At 40.4% G+C, this 24,122-nt stretch overlaps 1 protein-coding gene across 1 annotated transcript in view; it reads left to right on the top strand.

Moving 5' to 3' along the window:
- Window positions 1-24,122, top strand: part of LOC115909979 (potassium voltage-gated channel subfamily KQT member 1-like) — a 407,425-nt gene that overhangs the window by 215,600 nt on the left and 167,703 nt on the right. The window contains exons 12-16 of the mRNA XM_030959748.1: window positions 1,994-2,008; window positions 8,446-8,521; window positions 12,099-12,193; window positions 13,174-13,214; window positions 20,407-20,468. Coding sequence (XP_030815608.1) covers window positions 1,994-2,008; window positions 8,446-8,521; window positions 12,099-12,193; window positions 13,174-13,214; window positions 20,407-20,468 — 289 coding nt within the window. The remainder of the gene's footprint in view (window positions 1-1,993; window positions 2,009-8,445; window positions 8,522-12,098; window positions 12,194-13,173; window positions 13,215-20,406; window positions 20,469-24,122) is intronic.

Here is a 24,122-nt window from a genome sequence, read left to right as displayed (position 1 = left end):
AGGTCCCTGGAATAAAGATAGGCCTGGAAAAGGCTAAAATTGCTCTGCTACTCCAGTTGGAGAGAGGAGCCTAGAAGCTGAATACTGACAAATTTAAATAAAAAATAAGGCAATTTTTAACAGTATATAAAGGTCTTTCTATCAAGGCCAGTTGCCTTTCTGGAAAGTTACTTTAGTCCTACACAAGGGTTTTGGCTCAGGGTAAGGGCAGCTGTGTGAAATGCAATCCCCTGCACTGTTGAGCAGGTCACATTTATGATCTAATGGTCCTGTGTGGCTTCTGCTGCTGGGGGTGTCTTGCACTGCCAGGTTCTGGTGAACAAGGAACTGATTCCTGCATGGATTGCTCAGGTGCTCAGAGGAGGAGCAGGGTAGGTAGAGAGGGGAGAATGCTTTGGAAAACAGCCTCTGCTCAGGGCTCAGCAACTTGGCAGTTTATCCCAAGCTGCAGACCAGTATCCCTTGTTTCTTATCACCATTAAGGGATAAACATATTGTCACTACTCTTTTTCTTTCCTTTTTCCTGCTGACTCATTCTATTAATAAATTACGACTTCATTTGGGACTGCTAATTGCCTTAAAATCCCCATGGCAGCTCCATGAGTTAGACAGGTTTCACACCTATTTTATAGACATATAAACTAGAGCACAGCCAGGTAAAAGAACTTGAACAAGATCACCCGGAAACCCAGAGGCCAGTCACATCAATCAGTTCAAGAAACCAGGAGTTGTGTTTCCATAGCCCCTGCTGCAACTACTAAATCACAAGAACTACTAAGGAAAGATCCTGCCAAAAGCCACTGGTTTTTTGTTTTTTAAAACCACAAGAAGCATTTTGGGTTATTCCACAGGGTCTCTCCCTAGCACTTGGTGCTCATTAATTAATTTCATATTTTTTAAAAGAAATATGAAGCCTTGGGCAGCCCAAAAGGCATTGAAGTTTTAATTCTCAGAACTATTCCCTGACTTGACTGTTATCCAGTTCCTATTCAGGCAAGATAGGAATTAAGATTAATGACCCCAAACAAACTGGTATTTCAGAGAATCAGTCTTTGCCAGGCATTATATTCTCATGACAGAAAATCATTGAGGCATAAATACAGCGCTCAGTCATTGGTGTATATTAACAACACCACGTTGTTCCCATAAATGCTGAATACAGAGAGGAGGAAAATGAAGTCCTTAAGTTCATTAATTTTGGTTGTGGCATTTTTTTTAAAGTGAGCAAACCAGAACTTATGGAATAAGGCCATCCCATTCCTGTGCTGCACAGATGTGAAGGCTATTCAGATTCCAGAAAGGTGTCTCTAGGAAGTTGTTTGGACTTGGTGATGGCTGTCTCTGCAGTGTCTGTTAGCAGCTAGATGGTTTGTAGGCATTTTTAAAAGATGAATTGATGAAGAACAAGTATTAAGGAGAGAGAATTAAAAAAAAATAAATTATTTAGCTGCTAGGATCAGTAAATATTGTAGTATGTGGGATAAAAACATGTCATTATCTGCCAGTATCTGTCCACATCCCAAGAAGGGGTTTGTGGCTTAAGGGTGTTTTCCAAGCAAATGAGAGCTGGCATGGAGACAGGAGCATTTCACCTATCCTGGGACCAGCAGTAGTGATGGTCAGAGCTAACACAGGAAGTTATTGTGGCAATTTCTAGAAGCTGTTTGCTCAGAAAAAAAAAAAGAAAAAAAAGAAAAAAGAAAATCTTTCTGTGTTTGCATTTCCACACTGAAAAGACATTCCTATGACATCATCTCGTTTGTTCTGACATCGCAAGAATAGAAGAAATAAAATGGCAGAAAAGAGACCAGAGACTTTTATTTTGCTGCCAACAAAAAATAGAGGAAAGATGTAACCACAGTATCCAATGGCTACTTTAATTCTCAGAGACAGTTCAGCAGATGAGTTGTTGTCCAAGGGCAGTTGGGCTCCCAGACACAAGAGCATTCTGTAGTAAGCTTAATTACTCATTTTAATTATGCATTTTAATTAGCAGGGGACTAACACAGTGCTTTTCTCCCACTTTCTCAATAAACCCACTTTGTAATATTACAGAACAAACTTGTAACTGAAAACTCCAACTGTCTGCAGTTGAGAAAAACAACTCCAAGTTCAGGGGCTTTTCTTCTTCATGAAATCACATTCAGTGAGCAGGTCACATCCACCTCTGAGCATTTTCAGGAGCTTTTGGTTACTTTATTCTGTTTCCTGACAACATGAAGAAATCACACTATGCTGCTGCTTCTCTCAGTGGTGTTTCCTTTGCCAATATATTGTTGTTGCCTCTAAACATGTCCTAGTTCTTCTTCTTCTGGCAGTTTGCCCTCAGAGTTGTTGTCCTGTCTTCCCTGCCCCTAAATTCCCTGCTGTAGGAAATCTGCTTTCTTTCCCCTTCACTTCAGGGAAGGTCAGGTTAGAGGGGCAGGTAGAAGTAGAGGCAGCTGTGTTCTGGAAGGAATTCAGAGGCAGCAGTGTATGAGGGATGAGTGGGTGGGTGAAGACAGCAAATGCCACAAAATCTTCAGCAAAACAGCCAGAAAGGAGCCCCTCACAAGCTGTACTCTCTCACTTCTGTACTCTTTCCTACCCAGGACTGTACCTGCAGAGGAGGGATTTGCAGAGTCTGCAGCATTCCTTCACAAACTCAGGCTGTCAGCAGAGCCTGGTTGAGCCAAATAGGCCTGCAGGCTGCTCTGTTCTGAGAGAAGCCAATCCTAATTTATTTGTAGCTTTGAGCCAAACACAGGCTTGAAAAGGTTCAGGTGAGGATATAGTTACAATAGAGGTGAGGTAGATTTAAGGTGGAGTGGTGATTAGGAATAAAGGGAAAAGTAAAGTTGTGCCAAAATCTTCTGAAATGTTCCCTCAGGTTTCAGTGCAAATAGCATCTTATATAATTTCCATCATGTAAGGGGTGGAAATGCTCCAGAAGTGTCTGTTCTTTACAAGGCTTTGATGAAATATTACAAGACTGGAAACCTCTCGTGTTATATTTCTGTTGTACTTCTCTGCTGCTCCTGGCCTGGGATGAGCTCTGGAATCAGGATCATTGCCTGACAGTTCCAGGTGTTTGCATGTCAGGCTCAAGCTGCAACCTTCTCTTAACTCCTGTGGTTTAAAAGGCTCAAGGCATTTTGTCTGGCTTGGCTTAGCTGAAGGCAATAATATTTTCATTTATAGGGAAGGTGGTTTTTTTTTAATTTCGATATTGCAGCTTCCTTTAGTTTTAAAACCACTTTATATAAGATCCTTTCCCTTGTGATGAGAACCATTTTCCCGAGCAATAGAAGGTCCACATTGTATGTGTGACTTCATATGGACCAACTGCTGCATCTGCCTGCAAAAAGCTCTCTAATTTTGTCTCCTTTCTGATTTCCCTGCTCCCACCCTTCTTGTCCCTTGTTTTCCATGCAAATAAGATGTCCTTTAAATTTTACCAATAAAATATCAGCCCATTTGAGATAATTGCCCATGGAAAAAAATTAAAAGTTCAGACTAGGAATCAATGTTCTTCCCAGAAACAGAGCTGGAAAGTGAATAATCTTAAACAAATGTGATGAGAAAGCAAAAAGGCAGATGGAGGGCTGAGTTCTCAAGTAACTTCTGTACATTTCAGTTGCCATCACTGATCTAGTTTGTGCTGTCTTAGCAACTAATGCCAAGTGGACAGCTCCAGAGCAGATGATGCTGTATGTTACTCTGGGCAGGAGTTACCAACCATCCAGGGACCAGTATCAAAACAGAGTTAGTTTGACTCTGTGTGTATTTTCCTGCTAAGCAATGAAAACCTGACGAATGAATGAAGCTCAGCAGTAACCCACGCACTGTGAGCATGTATCCTCAAACCAGCTTTGCAAATTGGGACAGAGATCTATAACTGGCCTTGCTGAAGTGGCCTTTGTTTTCCACAGCTCATGATGTTACACTGAATAACTCCTCTAATTGATGACACCTGAATAAACTTCAGGAAAACCAGTGTGGAATGCACATTCCACTGTCTGCAGCCACCCTGCAGCCCAGCCTGGGCAGAGTCCCTTCCCTGATCCCTACACTGAAGTCAACTCTAATGATGAAAAAATGCTGCTGGACTGAAAATACATCCCACTGATAACGGGCTTGTTTGGAGACTTGAGCTGTACCTCAGCATGGCCTGCAATAGTTGTAACTCTGCCTGGCTTTAGGGTCCATTTAGGTATCTTTTTTCACTTGAAATATTCCCTGACTGCTCCAAAGCACATTAGGCTGGAAGTTATCAGACTCCATACAGAAGAAGAAAAAGAGTACATCTGAACTGGTCAACACCAGCTTTTAACAAAGAGAATGCCATATCAAAGAAAGATTATAAAAACATCCCTGTGGGATAGTTTTTACAGTTGTTTTGGATTTCATCATCTCTATTTTCTCCTCTGGTTCAATTATTTCCAACAAAAAATGAAACGCTCAGCTTCTTTGGCTGAAGCTACAGCCTTCCTGCAGTTAAAAAAAAAAAAAAAAAGGCAGTCTTAAATACATGCAAGTGTTTTAGCTGAAAATGATGCCTTTCAGTGCTGTCTGAGTCCTGAGCAGAGGAGCAAGCCCAGCCTGCAGTGGCCCTTGGGCTGTCCCACCAGGCTCTGCACCCACACAGGCATAGCCAGAACCTGCAGGGGGGATGCTGAGCCAGTCCCCTTCCCCAGCCCTTCCAGAGTAGCTGCCAAGTGATCCCGAGCATCCCCCCAGGGTGGGGGCTGTGTGAACATCCATGATCCAGGACCACCACCCACTCCCCTTCCTCCCTGCCCTACCACAGGCACGGCCCAGGAGCCAGACTAGGAACAACTCCTTGTAATTTAGGATAGTTGTGAGCCCTTTTAAAATTGAGCATCCTGCTGAGAAACCCTTGAGCAGAGAGGTAAGGAGCACATACTGCCTTGGGTCCTTTTGAAGACACAGTTGAGATGATGTCAGTACCATTTATGGATCCAAGGATATGTTATTTCAATAGACATTTCATGGTATCCATTATAGTTACAGATGTTTGCAAGCTTCAATTATGAATTTATGTGCTCATAACTTTCCCAAAGCCAGATCACTTCTGTTCAAATTTCATTTTGTTCTCCTTTACAAAGTGTTTTAAGGGAGGGTTTTGACAAAACGTTATTTCCCGTTGTTTTAGTTAAAAGATGGGAAAGCATGGAATTGTGTGCCAATAAAGCTCAAATTATATTCTTTTGAGCATAACATACAGACAAAACAACACACCCAATACTAAACACCCACCCCCCTCAGTGTGGACTCCATCCTTATGAGGAGAGCTTAAGCTTGGGTTTCTGGGTAGATTTTAAAAAATAGTTAAATGTTTGAATGTGCTGGAAAGCATCTCCTTGTGTGTGTGTGTGTGCCACTGCCCTCTGGTGCACAGAGGAAGGAGGGTTTGGCTGCTCTGTAGGGACAGAGGTGTGGGCACCCTCCCATTCCTGTTCCTGCCCAGAGCAAGGGCTCAGGTCCTGCTATTTGGGAGCCAGGCTATGAAAGGAGTTAAATCCTCACCCCAGAGGGAGTTAGAAACCACAATCCCTGCGTAGATCTGTCCCTTTCTGTATTGTTGTAGAAAATGCCACATGGAAAGAGTGTGCAAATGTGGGGTCAGTCACACCCCCCTCAGGCTGTTGTTTCATCAGCTGCTTATCCTAAAATACCTGGGAGATTTGCTGCAAGTGGTGCTGTGCTCCTGCTGAGCCCTGCCAAAGCAGGGCCCTGAGCATCTCTGACCATTTGTTCTCTCCTGGTGGGTGTTTCTGGCACATGACAGAAACCTTCAAGCCTGAAAGAGTTTTGGCACATGACCCACCTTCAAGCCTGAAAGAGTTTTGCCCAATCCAGGGGTTTGGGATAAAAGACAAGGTTTAGCAGGGTAGATATGTTGGGCTGCATTCGAGGACAAATGTAAACTGGTCAGTAGTAGTTGTAATTATCCATTATGGGCATTAGTGGTCAGAAACCTATGAAAATCAGCTAAAATCTCAAAAAAATGTTTAGGATCACGGCCACACTGCCCCAACCTCCCATCAGGAGGATAGTTCTGATTACTGTACAGAGCAGGAATTTATCTCATCTGGAGCTGCTGTGCTCCCTAGGGATTTATTGGGGCACTTAAGATGACTTATCCAAATGTCTCAGTCGATGGATTTGGACCTTTTAATGCTATTTTTCCATCAAAGTCAGGTTTCACACATTTCTGTGACCATCAAATCTGAGCAGTCACTTCTATTTCAGAATTTTCTCCCAATGAGACTGGTGTGAGTTTTGCCAATTGGAACACGATGATATCGAGTGCTCTGGAATGATAGTTGGGTGACCTTCTTAGCTGTCTTTGACAAATAAATTACTTTTCTCTCTAAAAATGAGGCCTGTTCAGCTGTGCATCAAGTCCCAAGAGTTCAGTCTCATTGTTTTGAAAACTTCGGTTTGATAACACAATGGAAAAAGTTCTGTAGCCCTGATTTGTGCTGAAGGGGGGAATTAGGATGAAATTACTGCCTTGGTTTGGTTCCATCTCTGACTTCTTTAAACTTGTCTATTTAAGCCTGTTTAAACAGTGCCTGAACCATCTCATATGGATTAGCCTAATAAAAAAAAACCCAAGTATACATATGAAATTTCACATCATTTATTTCTAGGGGATAATTTCAAGTTTTTATCTTAACTGCTACACAAGGGAGGTAGGCTAACCCCTAAACCTTAAACTGTGATTCTTTTGTGGTTATTAAAAACAAAATAGTTGTAGGGGCTGACAAGGATTTCTCTATCAATTCTGTGCCATTTGCAAGCAGAATGTCATCTCTGTTCTAGTCAGCAGTCACAGGAGCTCAGCTGGAGCCCTGCATGTCAAGCTGAGAGCTTTTTTTCCACCATAATAAAGGTCCTGCAGGCTAAACTGCTGCTAGCTCGTCAGTGGCACTCCTGAAATCCCCTTGATGGGCTTGCACAAATGTAAAGATTCTCCTCAGCAGTGCTGCTGATAGTGTGCAACAAAGGTAGTTCTTCAGTCATGCTCACCCTGCTTTGTCTCCTGTGTGTTTGCATGTGTGAGTGTATTTATGTGGACATCTGCATGGATATACACAGATAAATGAAATATGGGCATATAGGCAGGACAGACAGCTATTTATGCATGTATTTAATGTTATTCTGGGACTTGGAAGTGGAAAGAGCAAGGAAAAGCTACTGAAAACTTATTTTAAAAGCCTGTGGCTATGGCATCTTCACTCAGTCAGAAGCTCTAAGGCACAGGGTGGGATTATTGGGGTACCAGGAGTTGGACTCAGTGATCCTGATGGATCCCTTCCAGCTCAGCATATTCTAGGATAAGCACTGTTTTCCCCAAAGAATAATTATAAAAATGAATTAGTATGCTAATTCTTACAACACAGTCCCTGCTTGTTTAACTTTTATTTCCCTCAATTTGAAATAACCCACTGTAACCTTTCCACTTTTTAAAGACTTTGTCTCTAAACTGTGGCACCCAAGTAGGTGGTCAAGCCAATACTTCCTTTTCCCCAGCCAGACACATTGGGAATAAGCAGCAGATTGTGTTTTCAGGAGATTCTTGCTGGAAAGCTTTCCTGAGATTATCATCACATGTCAAGGATGATGTCCATATAAAACATAGATTTCCCAACAATACAACTTCCTTAGAAAGAAAATTTTGTTTTCTTTAGTTCACTTGTTTTGAATGAATAAAGGAGTCCATGGGGCAGAAGTCAGTCCTTCAGGAAAATATTATAATTACCATGTTTCTGCTTTCTCTCTACCCTGCCAAAATTCACCATAAAGAGGAGGTGTGGTAATTAATTGCCTGCCAAGTGGCACAATTAATGTTCTGCAAATGCAGGATATTTTAGGTGAAGTGATCCAGCTGAGTTATAAAATGTCTAATTCTGTGTTTGGATACCAGTACAGACACACACACACATGTGCTGAGAGGATGTGTTGTGTTCATTTTTATTTACTTTTTTTTAGGACACTTTGATTTTTCTCTCCTTCAAAGTAATTTTTGAAGGACTTAATTTCTGTGCAACAGAGCTCATGGGCAAGCACTCAGTAAATGCAAAATAAGGAATGCAGTCATGGTTCTAAAAACATTTAATATTCTTCAAACTGATGCCAGTTGTGTGCATTGACAGTAATCCTGTCTAATCCCTTCCACATGTATTATCTTTGTACACCTGCTTTCATTGTCTCACTTATCAGTTTTGAATACTTAGAACCACAATTTGCAGGAAGGCAAAGCAGCAGAACAAAGCATCCACACACTCACAGCTTGCTACACTGCAGTTTTGCATTGTAAAGATAAAACACAGTTGTACATTTCGGTGCTCGGAGTCAACATCTTCCATTGAGACATTTTTCCTCCCTCCTGCCCCCCTCCAGCTGATGTCTGTCTGTGTTTGTGTTCCTTGGCAGACTGACTGAAGCACACAGAACAGCTGTGAAAGTCATCAGGAGGATGCAGTATTTTGTGGCCAGAAGGAAATTTCAGGTAAGCAGCAGGATTAATCCCAAGTGCATCTCGTGAGCTCGCAGGACATCAAAGGCACTCTCAGAAGGGACTTGGCTTGGTGAAGGTGGTTGGAACAAGTCAAAGGTGTTTTTGGGGTTCTTGGGCCACCTTTTGTGGATTTTTTAACATCAGTGATCCATGGATGTAGTATGCTACAAACCTCTGACTTTGAGAAGTCAGCACCATTATTTTTACTTGTCTTTTTTTACTGTACCTTTTTTTTGGCCTTCTGCTTGTTTAACTGACCAATACTTACCCATCCACTAGCAGAAGTGAAGAAAACACTGGTGTTGGGATAAAAAAACCTCTGTCAGGGTGTCTGCAAAAATACTGATCATAACAAGAATGTTATCAATCATCTGATCAATTAGGGAATGTTCAGTCCTGTGCTGTGTATGGCTGACAGATCAATAGGCTTCACTGACAAGTACTGTGGGTGCAAAGTTGCCTTCCCAGGTGTGACTCACATTTCCAAATTTATTTCCCAGAAAGGGACCTCATAGGCCATGTCTTATAAAACTGTGGAGCATCTACTGTCTGGCAATTTGCTGTCTTTGTAAAGTGTTCAGTTAATTTTCTCAATCAGGTTACAAAGTGCTCAAACTGAATGTGCTGCATTGAAAAATACAGTTTCATTTTGCCTGTTTAGTGAGATTTTTTATGATAAATCTTATTTGGGATGTGATCCTGAGATCATCATTCTCATCATCCATGGGCTGGAAATGCCATGGAAATGAAAAATTAACTTCTGGACTGATTTTCAAAGCCCTCATTATTTCCATCTCAAGGTTCAGGCTTTTTTTTGTTCAAGAGGGTGCTCTGCAAGTTAATGGCCTTTCATAATCCTTTTGAAGAGGTTTTAAGAAAATAAATCAAAAAAACTACATTTCAGGGAAGTTTGATTAGAGCTGAGCACTTAAATGCATAGAAGTATAGAGGATAGAAGCCTGAGATAAAGTCCCAGCATTCAAAAGACTCTAAACTGGGGCAGATAGAACATTTTATATATTTCCCAATCCCATGCAAACATGTATCTTCAGATAACCCTACCTTTTGAAAGAAGACTAGGAGAAGTCAGTTTGTTAAACTCAGCAAAAAACAGGAGAGCAGGATTATATTGTAAACATACCAGAGAGATAAACACTATGGGAAATAAAAAAAAAAAAAAAAAAAGAAGAAAGAAAATAAGAAGAAAATAGGGACACTAGTTCTGTAAATTAAAATCAGTTTATAAATGAGTTTATAAACTGGATAGTTTATAAACTTTATAAAGTGGATATTTCAAACCACTACAGGTCTAATTTTCTGGAGCTGTCAGCTAGTGGCAGTCCTGCCAAACCTTAAAAACTGAATTTCATCAATTTGTGGAGAGAATTCTGTGAGTCAGTGACAGGGTAGAAGAAGAAGAAGGAATAATCTTTTGTTCCTTCCTTTCTTGGGGCCATGAAGAAGAATTTATAGAACTCCCCATGCTAATTAGATTTTGGTAGTTCAAAGTTGGGTAATATTATTTAGTTTTGCATGCTGAATGTGGAATATTGTGCTGAAATGGCCAGGATTTGGGATTATGAACGGAATGAAAGTCAAAGGAGTTGTTCAAGTGCTGCATTTACCACACTTCTCTGAAAGCCTGTTACCTCCTGGCTTCAGCTGTATCATTCCAGCATTTCCTAATAAAAACATGACAGGGGATTGTGCCAAAGTTTGGCAGGACATAAGATGCCCAGATCTAAATCTTTATGGAAAAAGAGGAGGAGAAAGTGGTGAAAGCTGGAGGGATTTTTTTACTCAGCTTCAGAGAGGACTCAGGCAGATTGCAGCACTTTGCAACTGTAGGAGCTGATGGTTTGGTAAAAGGGATAACTGTCAGAGGACTTCTTTTGAGGGGGAAAAGAAATTTCACTGGGAATGAGTAGAATTAATTATGCACATAGTAGCTCGTTGGGGAGAGGGGAGGGAAAGGCTCCCCAGCACATCCAGGCTCTGTGCCATGCATGGTGTTTAAATAGAGAGTGTTTAAAGGAAAGGACACAGGATTTAGCCAAAATGCTCTCCAGGCACCCCCCCTAGTCCATCTAAAGAGTGATACTGGCATTGCTTCTCGGGGTGAAGACAATAGGCTGCTTTTCTGGCCAGAAATAGTGATGTGTCAGCGTCTGCAAAATGTGGAGCTGGGGAAGGGGGAGAAAAAACACCCGACCAAAAACCGAACGATAAGCTGAAAGCTGAAACCTCTCTCCCCCACAAAGCTTCTGCTCCCAAATGCACTCAAATGCACACACACACACACCTTTAAAGCCACAACTCTTCTGAAAGTATTGGTGCAGGTAAGTGCTGTGTGCAGGGAAGGCATTTTGTCACGAAGAGCTCTTGCTTCTTCATCCACTTCACAGGATTCGTTTCCATTCCAGTTCCATGCTTTCATTTGAAATTTCTAGGATTGTGTGGCAGCCTTCCAAGCATGACTCCAGCACATACTGTAGGTGTTCAATGCATGTGTGCAGTGGTGCATGCTAATGGCTCTGGCTGAGGCTGTGACAGAGTGCAAACAGACAACAAGATGACTAATGAGCTGTTTTCAGTAATTTTCAATTACTAGATTTGCAGTTTACCTTTGCTTTTTTTCTCTCCCCCTTCTTTTCTTGAGTCAGAGCCAAAAAGGGAGACATTTTGCCCCACATTTCCCATAAGGGTTCTCAAAATGCTGGTCTTTCCAACAGGCCATGATTTGCATTGATACCTCCCCACACACATAGATTTTACTTGCTAAAATTTCACCGTGCTGCACTCTTCATAACCACATCACTTTCTGCAAATTCTCCAGACTTGTTTTGAAATTTGGCCACAGTAGTTGCAGCAAGAAACCAGAGCTTGGCAGAAGCACCTGGATTCTCACTAGGATGGGAATATAGCTGGGCAGGTGGGAGTGTTTTCACTCTCATGCAATTTTTTATGTGTCCTTTTTTATTTTAATTGCACCTTTTTTTCTGATCTCAAAGGGATCATAAAAGACAAAGGATGACAAACAAAACGCATGTGCGGCAGTCTCCTGACTTATGCAGAGCATCTGTCTTCCCTGTTCCTCAAGCAGCAATATTTCTGTCACCAGACATCTCTGGTCTTCAGAGATGTTTGATTCTGGGTCCAAGTGCTCTGAATTGGGCCAATCCCTGGGGTTCAGTCCCCTGACATTATGATTAACACATGGCTTTGGAATGAGCCAGGAGATACTGCACATGGGAGTCCCAGATAAATTATCCATCTTGGGTTTGTCTTTCCCAAATACACTGTGAAGGGCTAATATTTTGCTCAGTATGGAGTAACATGAAGACATGACTCTAACTGACAGTAATGGGAATCATTTGGCTCCGTCTCCACAACAAATATTCACTCCCACAACGGCTGCGTTTCTTTTTTTTTTTTTATTCATTACAACAACTGTTGCAAAATGGCAGGCAAATGGGCAGATAAAAAAATAAAATGAAGGCCTGTCTGAAGTAGAAATCCAGTTTGGCCAATGCTCACCTTTCAACTCGCTGCCTGCCTCCTTTCCCAGCAAGCTCGGAAGCCGTACGACGTCCGTGACGTGATTGAGCAGTACTCCCAAGGACACCTCAACATGATGGTTCGCATAAAGGAACTTCAAAGGAGGTAGGCCCTGTCTACCTCATGAAATATCTGATTCCTCTAGTGCCAGCTGGCTTTAGGAGAGATGTGTTCTTAATGAACAGTAATTGTCCAAAATTGCAAGCACAACAGGGAGCACAATATCTGGAGGATTTAACTTGGAGCCATTTTTAACCCTTTTTATGACCAAGTTTACAATTACCCTTTATTCTCCTCTCCTTTTTCTCCAAGTGGAATTAAAAGAAATGAAGGTGCATGCTGTGAAGTTTATAGTGTGATCCAAGCTTTTCTGTCCTCTTCTTAGAAAAGGAAAACTTTTCAAATAATGATTTACCTTTCTGTTTCCACTCTGTGGTTCTCCACAACTGAAAGAAATCTGTTTCGCTTGTGCTGCACTATCTGGAACATTTCCCTACCCACATTCCTCCATGCACATGCTTTCTCCAAGTTTGGGGTTTGAGCTGAAATATTTTGCCACAAAACTATTCTCTTCTGTTTCAGCACAAAGTGCTTTTCTCTTTACAAATTAATGCTGTGGACTGGGACACCAGAATGAACTCCCCTGGCCCTCAAATTAAATGAAAAAAAAATCCTATTGAATGGAATCTACTGTGTCAACATATACAGATATTAAATCCGCCTGCATGAGGCTCTAGGAATAGTTGCAAATGTTATTAAGAAGTCATTCTGTTTGTATAGTCTTTGTTATTAGATTACATAGGACACAGGAGAACTATGTTTTAGTTACGACTTGAAAGTCTGAGAAATATTAGTACTCACGAAAATAGCAATAATAATATGGCTTGATTTTGGAGGAAAAACTCTTGAAGAGCTAAACTGCTGACTGTGTGTGCAGAAAGTCATGCTAGTCTCATGTTTTTGCTTGTTTTGGTTTGGGTTTAGAGCTACTGTAAATTCTCATGTAAATTATGCTCCCGTGCTTAGCAACGGAGTTTAAGTTGTTTGGTAATTGCTCTGCTGGTAATTTTCTGTTTGCTTCTCAGGTTGGATCAATCCTTGGGAAAGCCAGGTCTTTTCCTCCCAGGTATGGTGACTGCATTTTATGCAAAATTATTCTCTTCATAACTTTGGGAAAATACCTTTGGCTACAGTAATGTGGATTTATAATGCAGGCAATCATACATAAATGTAATTCTGTTAATAAGCCCTAGAATGTCTGTGTAAAGAGAAATACATTTTATTCAGGTGGTAGGGGAGTAAATGGAAATTAAGAATAAATGTTAAAATGTGTATTAGAACATGATGAGATGGAAATATCCTGAGGGAAATCCTTCTACAAAAATAGTCTTTTGGTCTGGACCTGGGATTACAATATATGTTTATTCCACTTAAAAAGGTTTCTTCCTTCCTGAACTCATGTCCCATATCCACAACTGACTTGGAGCGCAACTCAGTGGGGCAAAATAATTTCAGAGCCTCTAAAACATGGCATCTTGTCAGTGGTTAATATTATCAGAACAAGGAATTTCATTCAAAACACATTTTCAACATCTGATTGCTGCAGAAGGCTCAGTAGTACAATCCTTTTTCCCTGTAGCTGGTTTTGGACCACAGGAAAAGAGTCTGTCAGCTTGAATACTTCTATAAATATTTATGCATGGGATTTCATTCCACAATGTGCAAGCTAAATTTATGGAAAAACGTCCCTTACCTCCAAGAATGTATTATTTTATTTCAAGTATAGCATTACCAAACTGAAACTGCAATTTGTGCTTGAAATGACGGGCGTTAGAAGCCATTTTTATCAAGCAGTTTCTGATTTCAGAGGAGGTGAATAATTAGAAACTTGTTGTAGAATTATGTTCTGAGAGGTTCAAGAAGCTGAAGATGTTCAGGAAGTTTGGTCTCACCAAATCTTGAGTGAAAAGGGTCATAGAAACCACTGGGAGGGTCTTTGGTGAGCCTGTGGCTTTGGACAAGGGTTGGAAAGAATCTGAAGAACCAAGGAACTGACTGGAAGAGGTAGAATGGTGGTTAGGGATGCAGAAGGTGGTGAGCTCAGTTAGGGGGTTGCAAGACCAAAACCAGAAGTTATTTGATCCAGCAGTTATTTTATCTAAACCCTCCACAAATCCAAAAATAAGTGGTTCCAGAGAAATGATGTGCAGAATTAAACCTAGAGTTAATTTGCAATTACTCCTGGTGTTATCCAACCCAACTTTACTCCCAGGATTTTCCAAGTGGTGAACAGTGAAAAGTGGGTGCAGTATTTGTTTGTTTGTGGTGAAAACAGACTTTTGTACTGTCCTTCTCTAGAAAAAGGGTTATCCCTGAGTTTCCCTCAGAATGCATGTCTTATTCTACATTGAACATGGATTTTTTATATCATACTTTTCCAGGCATTGCTAAAATCCTCATTTTTTAACAGTATGGGTGTTTCCCCTAGACTGTGTTATTTTTGTACTGATGACAAGCAAAAAAGAAATGACAATGCAAAGAAAATTAAACTGCCAAGGAGAAAAACATGAAAAGAATTTTTCTTTCCAGCTCCTTTTATTTTTTTCCTGTTTTATTATACTCCCATTCAAAGAATCTTAAGGTCTGATTCCAAGCCCGTTGAAATGAATGGGAATCTTTCCAGTGACCTCAGTGGGGTTTGGATCAGTTTTTTTATTGAAAAGTCTCTGTTGTGGACTTTGATAATATGATATAAAAGCAATTGCAGCCTGTCTATAGTATTATTACTTTTCAAAAGTGAATGATGTCATAAAGGACCCAGTATCTGAATTTACTGGAAGCAATTATTGTTATTTTTCAAGTTAGTTTCTCCAAGATAAAAAAGCACTAAAAGCTGTGTTAAAACAAGATAAGGATACGAGAAGAGAATAAAAGCCATGCTGGGTCAGAGCAGTCCTGACTCCAACAGGGCCAAGAGCAAGGTGCTTTGGGAAATGTGTAAAAAAAGCCTCCAGCCTTCCTGTCAGCTTTCAGCCCATTGCACATCAGAGGTTTCCTGACAAGATTACAGTGTATTTAGTCTCCAAAATGGTTTGTCCTCAACGAACTTGCCTAATTATCCCTTTAAACTTACAATATCTGCCATATTTTGTACAAAGAATTCTGATAATTCCACCTTCATATGTGCATATTGGGAAGAATTCTCCCTTTTTGCTTGTTTTGGTCTTGGCATCTCCTCCCTTTCCTTGAAACTCCTTCAAGCAGGAGTGCAATTAAAAACACTTAGATAATGAATCAATCTTCCAAGAGCCTGGACTCTACTTTTATGAGTACATTCAGAAGACTTTCTCTGAGTTTCATTGGAAGACTGTCCCAGTGTTCCAGGGGACACAGTTTTGTCAGATGAAACAGATTCCTGTCATAATAAACATAATGGAAAGTGTTGATGTACAGGGAAACAGCATATTAATTGAATTTATGGAATCAACAAAGTAAACACATACAGTGATACAAATAAAGTGTGTCATGCTTGACCTTCGCTACACACGACGGAGTTAACTGCTTTTGAATGCAATTTTTGAGACTTACTACAGCTTTTCAGGGGCAAAGGTGAAGAATAATGCCAAGGTAAAACAAAAGATCCAGTGTTTGGGTTCAGAAAAGTACACAAAAAGCTGATGTTTATCTGCAGTTTATCTGAACCTCCTGATTCTGCATGACACGGGTGGGAATGCCTGAAGAAAAGGGCTTTCTTGCAAAATTTTGACAGTTCCATTGTTTGCTTTTTTTTTTTTTCCCATTAAGTGCCACCTAAACTTTCTGATACTTTTTCTTTCCCATCTGTTAAAAAGAAATTGGGTCACTGTATCTTTTAAAGCATAATAAATATTCTCAGCTTAAATTTTATCTTTTTGAAGTCAATTAATATTTGAAATTAGAGATACCCATATTTCTGCAGGAACTGATTTATCCCACCCCTCCTGGAGATGAAAATATTTTGGCAGTTTACTTTTTAGGCTGTCCAAAGGAAATCTCAAGTGCCTGATCCAGGACTATGCCTTACATTTTTTTAATTTCTTCTGCCATTCAGCTGCAAAAGGCTCTGACTGACAAGAAAAGAGACTCCAACCATAAGTTGCCATGACTTAGGCAACTTTGTTATTTGTTATTTTTTGGGTGTGAAGGTGCAATCCTGACCTTTTTCAGCAGCATGCACAGTTTACAAACCCAAGTACCCAGATCTTACCATAAGCTCATCACAAGCATCCCTGCATGGAGCTTTGGCAGAGCTGGAAAAAACACAGATCCAGGAGGCTGCATTTGCACCCAGGTAGCCAAGAGAAGGCAGCAGTGCCTCCAGGGGGGAATGTTCTGCTTTCTGAGATACCATTTCAAAGGTATCTTGGCTTGGAAAGACAGGTGTCTGCTAAGGAAGGCAGGAGCCTCCCCTGAAATGGAAAAATGTAAACCCTCTCCCTCCAAATTGTTATCAATTTGAAATTAAGGGGCTCTCAGGCAAAAATATGGAAGCAGGAATAACAGTTCTTTATTAGGGAAGAAAATAAAAAGGTAAAATAAATAATGCACTAATACAAAACAATATTGACAGAGTCAGAATATGACCTGCCACTCTGTTTGTCAGGGTGCTGGTAGCAGTGCAACTGGAATTGTGGCTGCAGCCCTCCTGCAGTGTCAGGTGTGGTTCTGTTGGAGCAGGGATTCTGTGGAAGGGTGGAGTTTTCCTCTGAAGATCCAGTGGAAGAGGCAGCTTTTCCTATGGGAATCCAGTAGAGAAGCTGGCTTGCTGTCCCAGGATCTCAGATTATATCCAGTTGTGAATGCTTGGCTCCTCCCTCTGGGTGGAGCATCTCACAATGGGATGCTGTAATTCTTATCAGCCATGCAGTGACATTCAATAGCTGTTATCAGCAGGTGTTTCCCTGGAGGGAGGAGTGGTTGTGGAAGAGATAATGAAAAGACTGCCCAATAACAGAAGACAACTGCCAAACCTCTAACAGCTGGCAAATAGAATTCATCTTGCCTTGCAATCTGGGACAAAAGGTTTGAGGTGTCCTCGGCAATCCAGAATATCCAGTCAAATTCCTCATTTTCTGCTTAAAAGAAGCTGATGGCTTTCAGAAAAAATTGAATAGTTTTGAATTAGCTCCCCTCTAGCTGTGTAAAAATCAAGGAAGGACTCTTGCTCTATAAAGCAGAGTTGTTTCCAGCTTTTACCATTTTCAGACCATCTCTCTCCAATTCATTCACTGTCCTAAAGGTACTCATAAATACTTTTCCCTAACCAAAGGAAAAAAAATTATTTTCTTTTAAATTTGGTATATTCTGTTGAGATATAGCGCATTAACTGTGTGAAAAAATAAAATTAAGGTGCCATTCCTCCTTTGGTTTGCTTTCTTCCTCCTGCTCATATCAGTTTATGTGATTTATATCATGTGCTTCCATCTGGTGAAAGAGTTATCATCTCTTGAACTGGTGTGAAGCAAACCTAAAAGTGTTTGATGTTTTTTGTTGGGTTGGTTTTTTTTGTTTGTTTTTTTGTTTGGTTTTTTTGTTTGGATTTTTTTTTGTGGGTTTTTTGGTTTTGTTTCTCTTTTTTTGCAAGAGGCATATCTTGTTCTTCACTAGGAAAATAGATGATCCAGATTTGTGAAAATATTTGGAAATTAATATAGGATTGTGTTGTTTGAAAGTAGAATACTCAGGAAGGCAAAGACTTCCAGGGAAGAAATGTCCATATTAATAAATATATGTTATTATTATTAATCTGTATTAACAAATATTCACTCTCCTGAATTAGAATGCCTATTGCTTATTTAGTAGTATGTTCTTGGAGTCAAATCTAAGTATATGAAATAATGGGTTTGTATCATACCAACCACGTGATGCAAGATGTTTTTGATTTTTTTTATTTCTGAGATAAAATTTTCCCATATATATTTTCATCCAGTTATAAATAATTGTGCTTCCTTTCATCCTTTGTCTCTGTGCCTTTCCCATAGGTGTTACAGGACTGCTTAGCTGATCTCTGTTTTAGTGCAGCCCAACACAGAGTAAAAACTCAATTCTAAAAGGAAGCTATTTTGGATTACAAAGTGAAGACTGGAGAAATTCAAACATTTCTTATTTATAGTTGACCATGCAATCTTTGCAACTCTGAAAAAAACAAACAATCTAATGATGTAGGAAGTCTGAAATCATCTCTCTAGAAAAGACTTGAGAGAGAAACAAAAACATGAGATAGACATCACACATACTGGAGCGACTTTATCTGAACTTATGCCCTCCCTCCTTAGCCCTGTGTTTTGTGCACACACCACATTTGCTCTTAACTATGGTCTCTGTTAGAAGGAAATGTTTGTAAATTAGGGCTGGATGCTGTTCCCCATGGAGGCTGATAAGAAACGAGGGAGGACCACAGCATTTTGTGTCTTTCAGAGCCTGTGTGCCAGCACAGGGGTGCATGAGACACAGCTCCCTCCTTGTGCATCGTTCCTTCCACTTCTGATTTCCACATCTGAGAGCAGTGCCACATGCCACAATGCAGCTTCTTACTGCTTATCTGCTCCCTGTTTTCTTTCCTGTTCCACGCAGCTTTCAGGAATAACTAAAATAAGAAACACTATTAACTTGGTTTGGGATGTCTTGGTGATTATCTGAAGGATGGAATTAGAGCTAGTGAGGAAATTATTATTTCATTATTTTAAAAAAGAAAAAGCTTTTTGAAGTATTTCTTCAGGTTTGGGGGAGTTTTTGGGGTTAGACCTAAACAAAAATACTCTCTGACCACTGCTGTTCAAACCACATCCCAATTTAGAAATCTTAAAAGTCATGCTTTTTTTCCTGATATATACTTTGAAAGATGTGTTTACAGATTTACTAACTAGAAAGTAGACAGCAGAGCCAATTATTTCATTTTAGGCAGAGATGAACACAGAGATAAACTTGAGCCTCAGCCACTTACATTTTAAGAAGTTTCTGAGGTTGTGAGCGATGAATAGTACACATGTATGAGCCAAGCTGTGTCACTTATTGTCTGCCCCACATTTTCTTTCCTGACTTTATTTGCTCCTGCAGGTTCTCTGGGGAAACACTTCTCTTTTCTAAGCCTGCAAAGAGCTGCCAAGGGTGCAGGACCTTTTAAAGGAGGAGAAGGAAAGCGCAAAGTGCTCTTGCCAGCACTGCTTTTGCTGGTCTTCCTCTGGGGTTGTGGTGTGCACAGCACAAGTTACCTTGAGGTGAACTTTGCTGCAAACAGATCATCGCTAAACATATCCCATAGCAAATATAAATGATAAAGCAAGTATGACTCCCTGAGAAATCCAGGAATGTGATGAGCACACCACAGGCACTCACTGTGAACTCTGGTACAGTGTAAATTCATATCTCAGCCTACCTTCCTTCATATCTCAGCCTTGCTCAGGTATTTTAGTATTGGACTGTGGGTTTTAACTTGTGAATGTTGTTTCCCAGCTCAGAATATGTATGGGTTTGTGCTTCATTGCCTGTGCAATAACACCCCCAAACTATGGCATTCCTTAGCAATAGATCCCGTGAGCAGAAAGCATAGATCCCATTTTCCACAGCTTTCACTCTTGGCTCCCAATCCCACCCTTTGCAGTGCAATGTGTAACTGGGCTTTACTAAACAGGCCTCATAAAGAGTAGGAGGGAAAATGAGGATGCAAGAGCTTTTCCCAGTGTCACTCCTTTGCAGAGAAGAGATGGATGGATGGATGGATGGATGGATGGATGGATGGATGGATGGATGGATGGATGGATGGATGGATGGATGGATGGATGGATGGATGGATGGATGGTTCTCTGCTACTCCAGCTCTTGAACCCCTGGATATGCTGCCTCCTAGACCTGCAGCCCCAGTTGAAAACTATTCTGATTTCTTTATGTATAGCAAGTTTCCCTTGCTCAGGCCAGTAATATTCAAAATTGCAGGTGGGTCCAGGTACCTTGCCCATTCCATCCAACTACTGAAATAGTTAAACAACAAAACAGTGTTACTCCAGACTCCATCTACACCCCTTCATGTCCACAGACTCCTCTACCAAGGTCCAGATTGCCCTTTAGACTAACTCAATCTTGTCATTCTGACAAACTAATTCCCTTCTCTCCAGCTGCTCTCTTTCAATTGTTTCATTCTTTCTTGTTATGTTCATGTATTTTATGCTACTCTACTATTACCAGCTTTTTTTTTCTTTTTGCTTTGAATACCATAGATATAATTCATAGTTTGAATTTATTCTCCACCTAATGAATGTCCCATTTTTATTCATCTTTCTTTAGAAAAAGGGGTAGACAAAGGATACTACAGTATAGGAGCCAGACTGATCCGGCTGGAGGATAAGGTAAGTGCATGAAAGCTTGCTTTTTTTTTTTTTTCTGAGCAATGATATCTGATCTAGAGACCTGCAAGATAGTATCTTGGCATGATTTACTTTAGAATTACAGGGCTCCATAATAATGAATAATATCCTAATTTTTGTGAGGGAGTTGATGAAGTTTCATGTGCGTGTTGTTCAGCATTAACCATTTACCTGCTATGCAGTCCTGGTTCTTTTTTGTAAAAGGAGCTGCTTTCATGTTGAAGTCAAACCACACACCTTGTATACAAGTGCTGTGAACTGGCTGGTGTTTTTCACACAAGAATTAGTGAATTAAACAGAAATGTTAGTGTCAGGAATCTTTGTGAATAGCAACAGTCGACATCTCATTTACAAATCTTGAGATTCTTCAATGTTTACTGCATTTTTCCCCCTGTGCAGTTACCTTTGCACATTTTCTGCCCCTCCCTCACTATCTTCTCTCCAGAAATATTTCATTTTTGTTACTAATTAGAGTTACTTAGCAGTGTGCCCAAAGGCCAAAGCTCAGTGAGGCTCTATTGTCTTAGACCTCTCCCAAACATCCTCCAGAGCTTTTTCCACTCAAGTGATAACAAAAATACGAATTTGCTCAAAATTCAGACTCTATTTCTGTAACAGTATTTTAGTCATCTCTCTTATCTACCTCTAAAAGTTCATGTCCCTCCAGCAAGGTACTTTGTGTGGGCAGGAGCAGCACAGTGGCTTTGCTGGGGGGTGTGATGGTGCTGAGACAAAAGTCCATTTCAATTTGGCATATCCATTACCTGTTTGTAGCCTTGTCTCACTCATATTTTCATGCAAATTCCCTTTTCACTTTTTTCTGGGGAAGTGAGGTGAGAAGGAAAGAGGAAAGAAACTTCTCATAATTTTTAAGAACTGTACATCTTGCCAAAAAGCAGAAATTGAAATTAAACTAATACAATCAAATATCAAATTTTTAATGTGATTGCTAGGACAACATCAGAAATATGTGACACGGCACTGTCAAAGGACAGATTTTCTTTCATTTTTAGCTTTCTTGCACAGTGTCAGAGAATCAGCCTATCAGATAAAGACATTATCTGAGCTAATTTTAAAGTGGATTGATCCCTTGTGCAGCCACAGCCGTTCAAAGTGAAAATGGCTTTCATTCAGATTCACTTTGAAAGGGATAAATTGCTCTCTGGCCTCTGTATATTCTGTAAATTCATATCACGGCTTTGTTCAGATTTCTTGAAGGTGCATATAAAGAGAAACTCCCAATACGGATTGGAAATTTAGCAATAAAAGTATCTGTGATAATAGTTGGAGTGCTTTGAGTGAGAAATTGTAAATACCTCTGGAAGTAGCAGTTCATGGTTTCCTGGCTTCTCCATATTTATGAAGAGGAGAGGTGAGAAAGTTTTTAGTGTGTCTGGCCTCGGTCCAACTTTAGCACAATATGCTGTGGATTTGATCAATTTTATTTCAAAGCCCGACTTAGAGTTCTGCAGAGGCATCTTGGTATAAGAAGAGGAATGTTACAGGAGATGCAGGAAATGCTGCAGTGACTGATCTCTAATACCTGCTTGTGTTCTGCCTTTAATTTAGGCATGGTCTAAATAAAGTCAGTGCAATCTCAAGCCATTAGCGGGCAAGACCAAGCTGCTCTTTTGTTTGAAGAATTAAACTTTAAATTTTGCATGGGAACTGGTGATTTTCCCCTCTCTTTACTTATTGTTGTGGAGAAAACACGTAGAAAAGAATAAAAATGTGTCAAGATGCTTTCCTAAGATGAGTCAATCATTGCAGCTTCCTTTTTGTTCTCAGACCAAACTGTAAATGTAAAATAAATGCCAGACTCAGAGGGAGCCCAGGGCATTGGATCTTTTAGTACAAATTACCATTCTTTCAGGTGTACAAGGCTTCAGTCTCATATCCCTGCTAAGCAGACATGGTGCAGAAGAAGGGCAAATATTTGTTGTGTTGGTTTGCTTGAGGTTTTGGTGGTGTAAATTTGGAAGTTTTGGGTTGTTTGAGGTTCTTTTTGTGTTTGCATCTTTTTGGCACATCAGGCTACAGTACATCTGTTTACATAATGAATACAAAGTTAAGTTCCCAGCTATCTCTGTTTTAATGGGACAATAGGAACTACTGCATCCTGCTGTCAAACTGCTTCCCCTAAATTATTTTCCCATGTCTCATGGGCTCGCCTGCTCTAACAATTCACTGTGTAGTGACTGCTATGTGTCCAAATGTGAAACAATATTGGGATCAGGAAGGACAAGCTGAGTTTCAACCTCTGAGAAGAATAAATGAAGCAAGGGCATGTCTGACATCAGGCTCCAGCTGGTGGTGAAAAATGATCCCCCCTTTGGAACTAGAAAACCTTTGGGATCAACCTCTTCCCCCTGGAGAAATTATTTTAACATTCAGTCACCCAGTCTAGTGATGGCAGCGTCTCAAAAGAGTGACACATCTGATAAAAGGACACATTTTTGGACAAAGGCCAGTTGGTGCAGACTGATAAAAATGCAGTGTGGATTTGAGAATGTTATCTGCCTAAATGAGCTGTATCAATAAGCAATTAGCACACCTCTGGTCCAGACTGACCTTCCCCAGCAGCATTTTGCAGTTCATTGGTTTTAGCTGCCTCTCCTGAAGGGAATCAGAGTGTAACAAACCCATTGAGAGCTGTGTGTTGTTCTGCATAACGCCATAATTACTCTTTTTGCAAAGTGAGGGAGAGGGAAGCACACATTTCTGATGGTTAAGATGAACTCCATTCCCTGGAGAGGTTTGCTATTATTTCAGTAAAAACATGGTGTTTGCTGTACAGAAAGGCAGAGGCACAGGTCTCTGAAGGGGTTGCTTGGTGAAAGGTAGAAGCTTTGAGGCAAAAATGTTGCAAAGGCACAAAGATAACAGCCTTCCATTCATGTGGCAGGAGAGCACTGCTTGCAGCCTCTCTTTTGTGACCAAACAGGCTTGTTCTGGAAGTTTAAAGTAACAGGGAAGAGGTAAGAACCAGTTTGTGGAGGATGAAGCACCGTGCAACTCCAGCAGAAAAAAAAAAAAAATCTACTCCTTTTTGCCTTAAAGCATTGCAAAGCTGACTAGAAAAAGGTAAAATGCATGGTGGTAGCTCTCAGGCAAAAAAAAAAATCCAAACTTCTTTTTGGCAACATCAACAGTGTGTAGGGCTTCACTCCTCTCACTGACATGGCATATTGCATAGTGGGAGTTTGCCTGGAACACTTTTCAACCTGTTTTTCCTTGAGCAGGGCATAAAATTCTTATTTTGTTGTGGCCAATGTAATAACCTAGTGTGGTTCTTTTCACAAAAAAAAAACCCACTGAGATGTTTGGAGAAAGAATGGGGCTTCCTTCCCAACATATGATGTGTGCCATTTGGCCGACCCCTCCTTCAGTTCCATGGCAGGGTTTAATTTTATATTGTGGTATGTAGCCATTGACAGATCCTTTTGAAATGTATTAAGAGGGAGATTGGTTCCAAGATGATGTTCTAGAGCTGGCGTTAGTTTCTTTTCGAAATTGTAAACTAATGCTTCTTTATGATGAAATGGGTATTCTTTCTTTTCCTTTTCTTTTCAAAATTAGAAACAAAAATCATGGTGTGCTATGTCAAACTGCAAGGCAACCTATAAATAAAAACAG

Source organism: Camarhynchus parvulus, chromosome 1A, assembly GCF_901933205.1.
Source record: "Camarhynchus parvulus chromosome 1A, STF_HiC, whole genome shotgun sequence".
NCBI classification, from domain to species: domain Eukaryota; kingdom Metazoa; phylum Chordata; class Aves; order Passeriformes; family Thraupidae; genus Camarhynchus; species Camarhynchus parvulus.
Note: the sequence above shows the minus strand (reverse complement) of the source record. Positions and strands in the feature narration are given on the sequence as shown.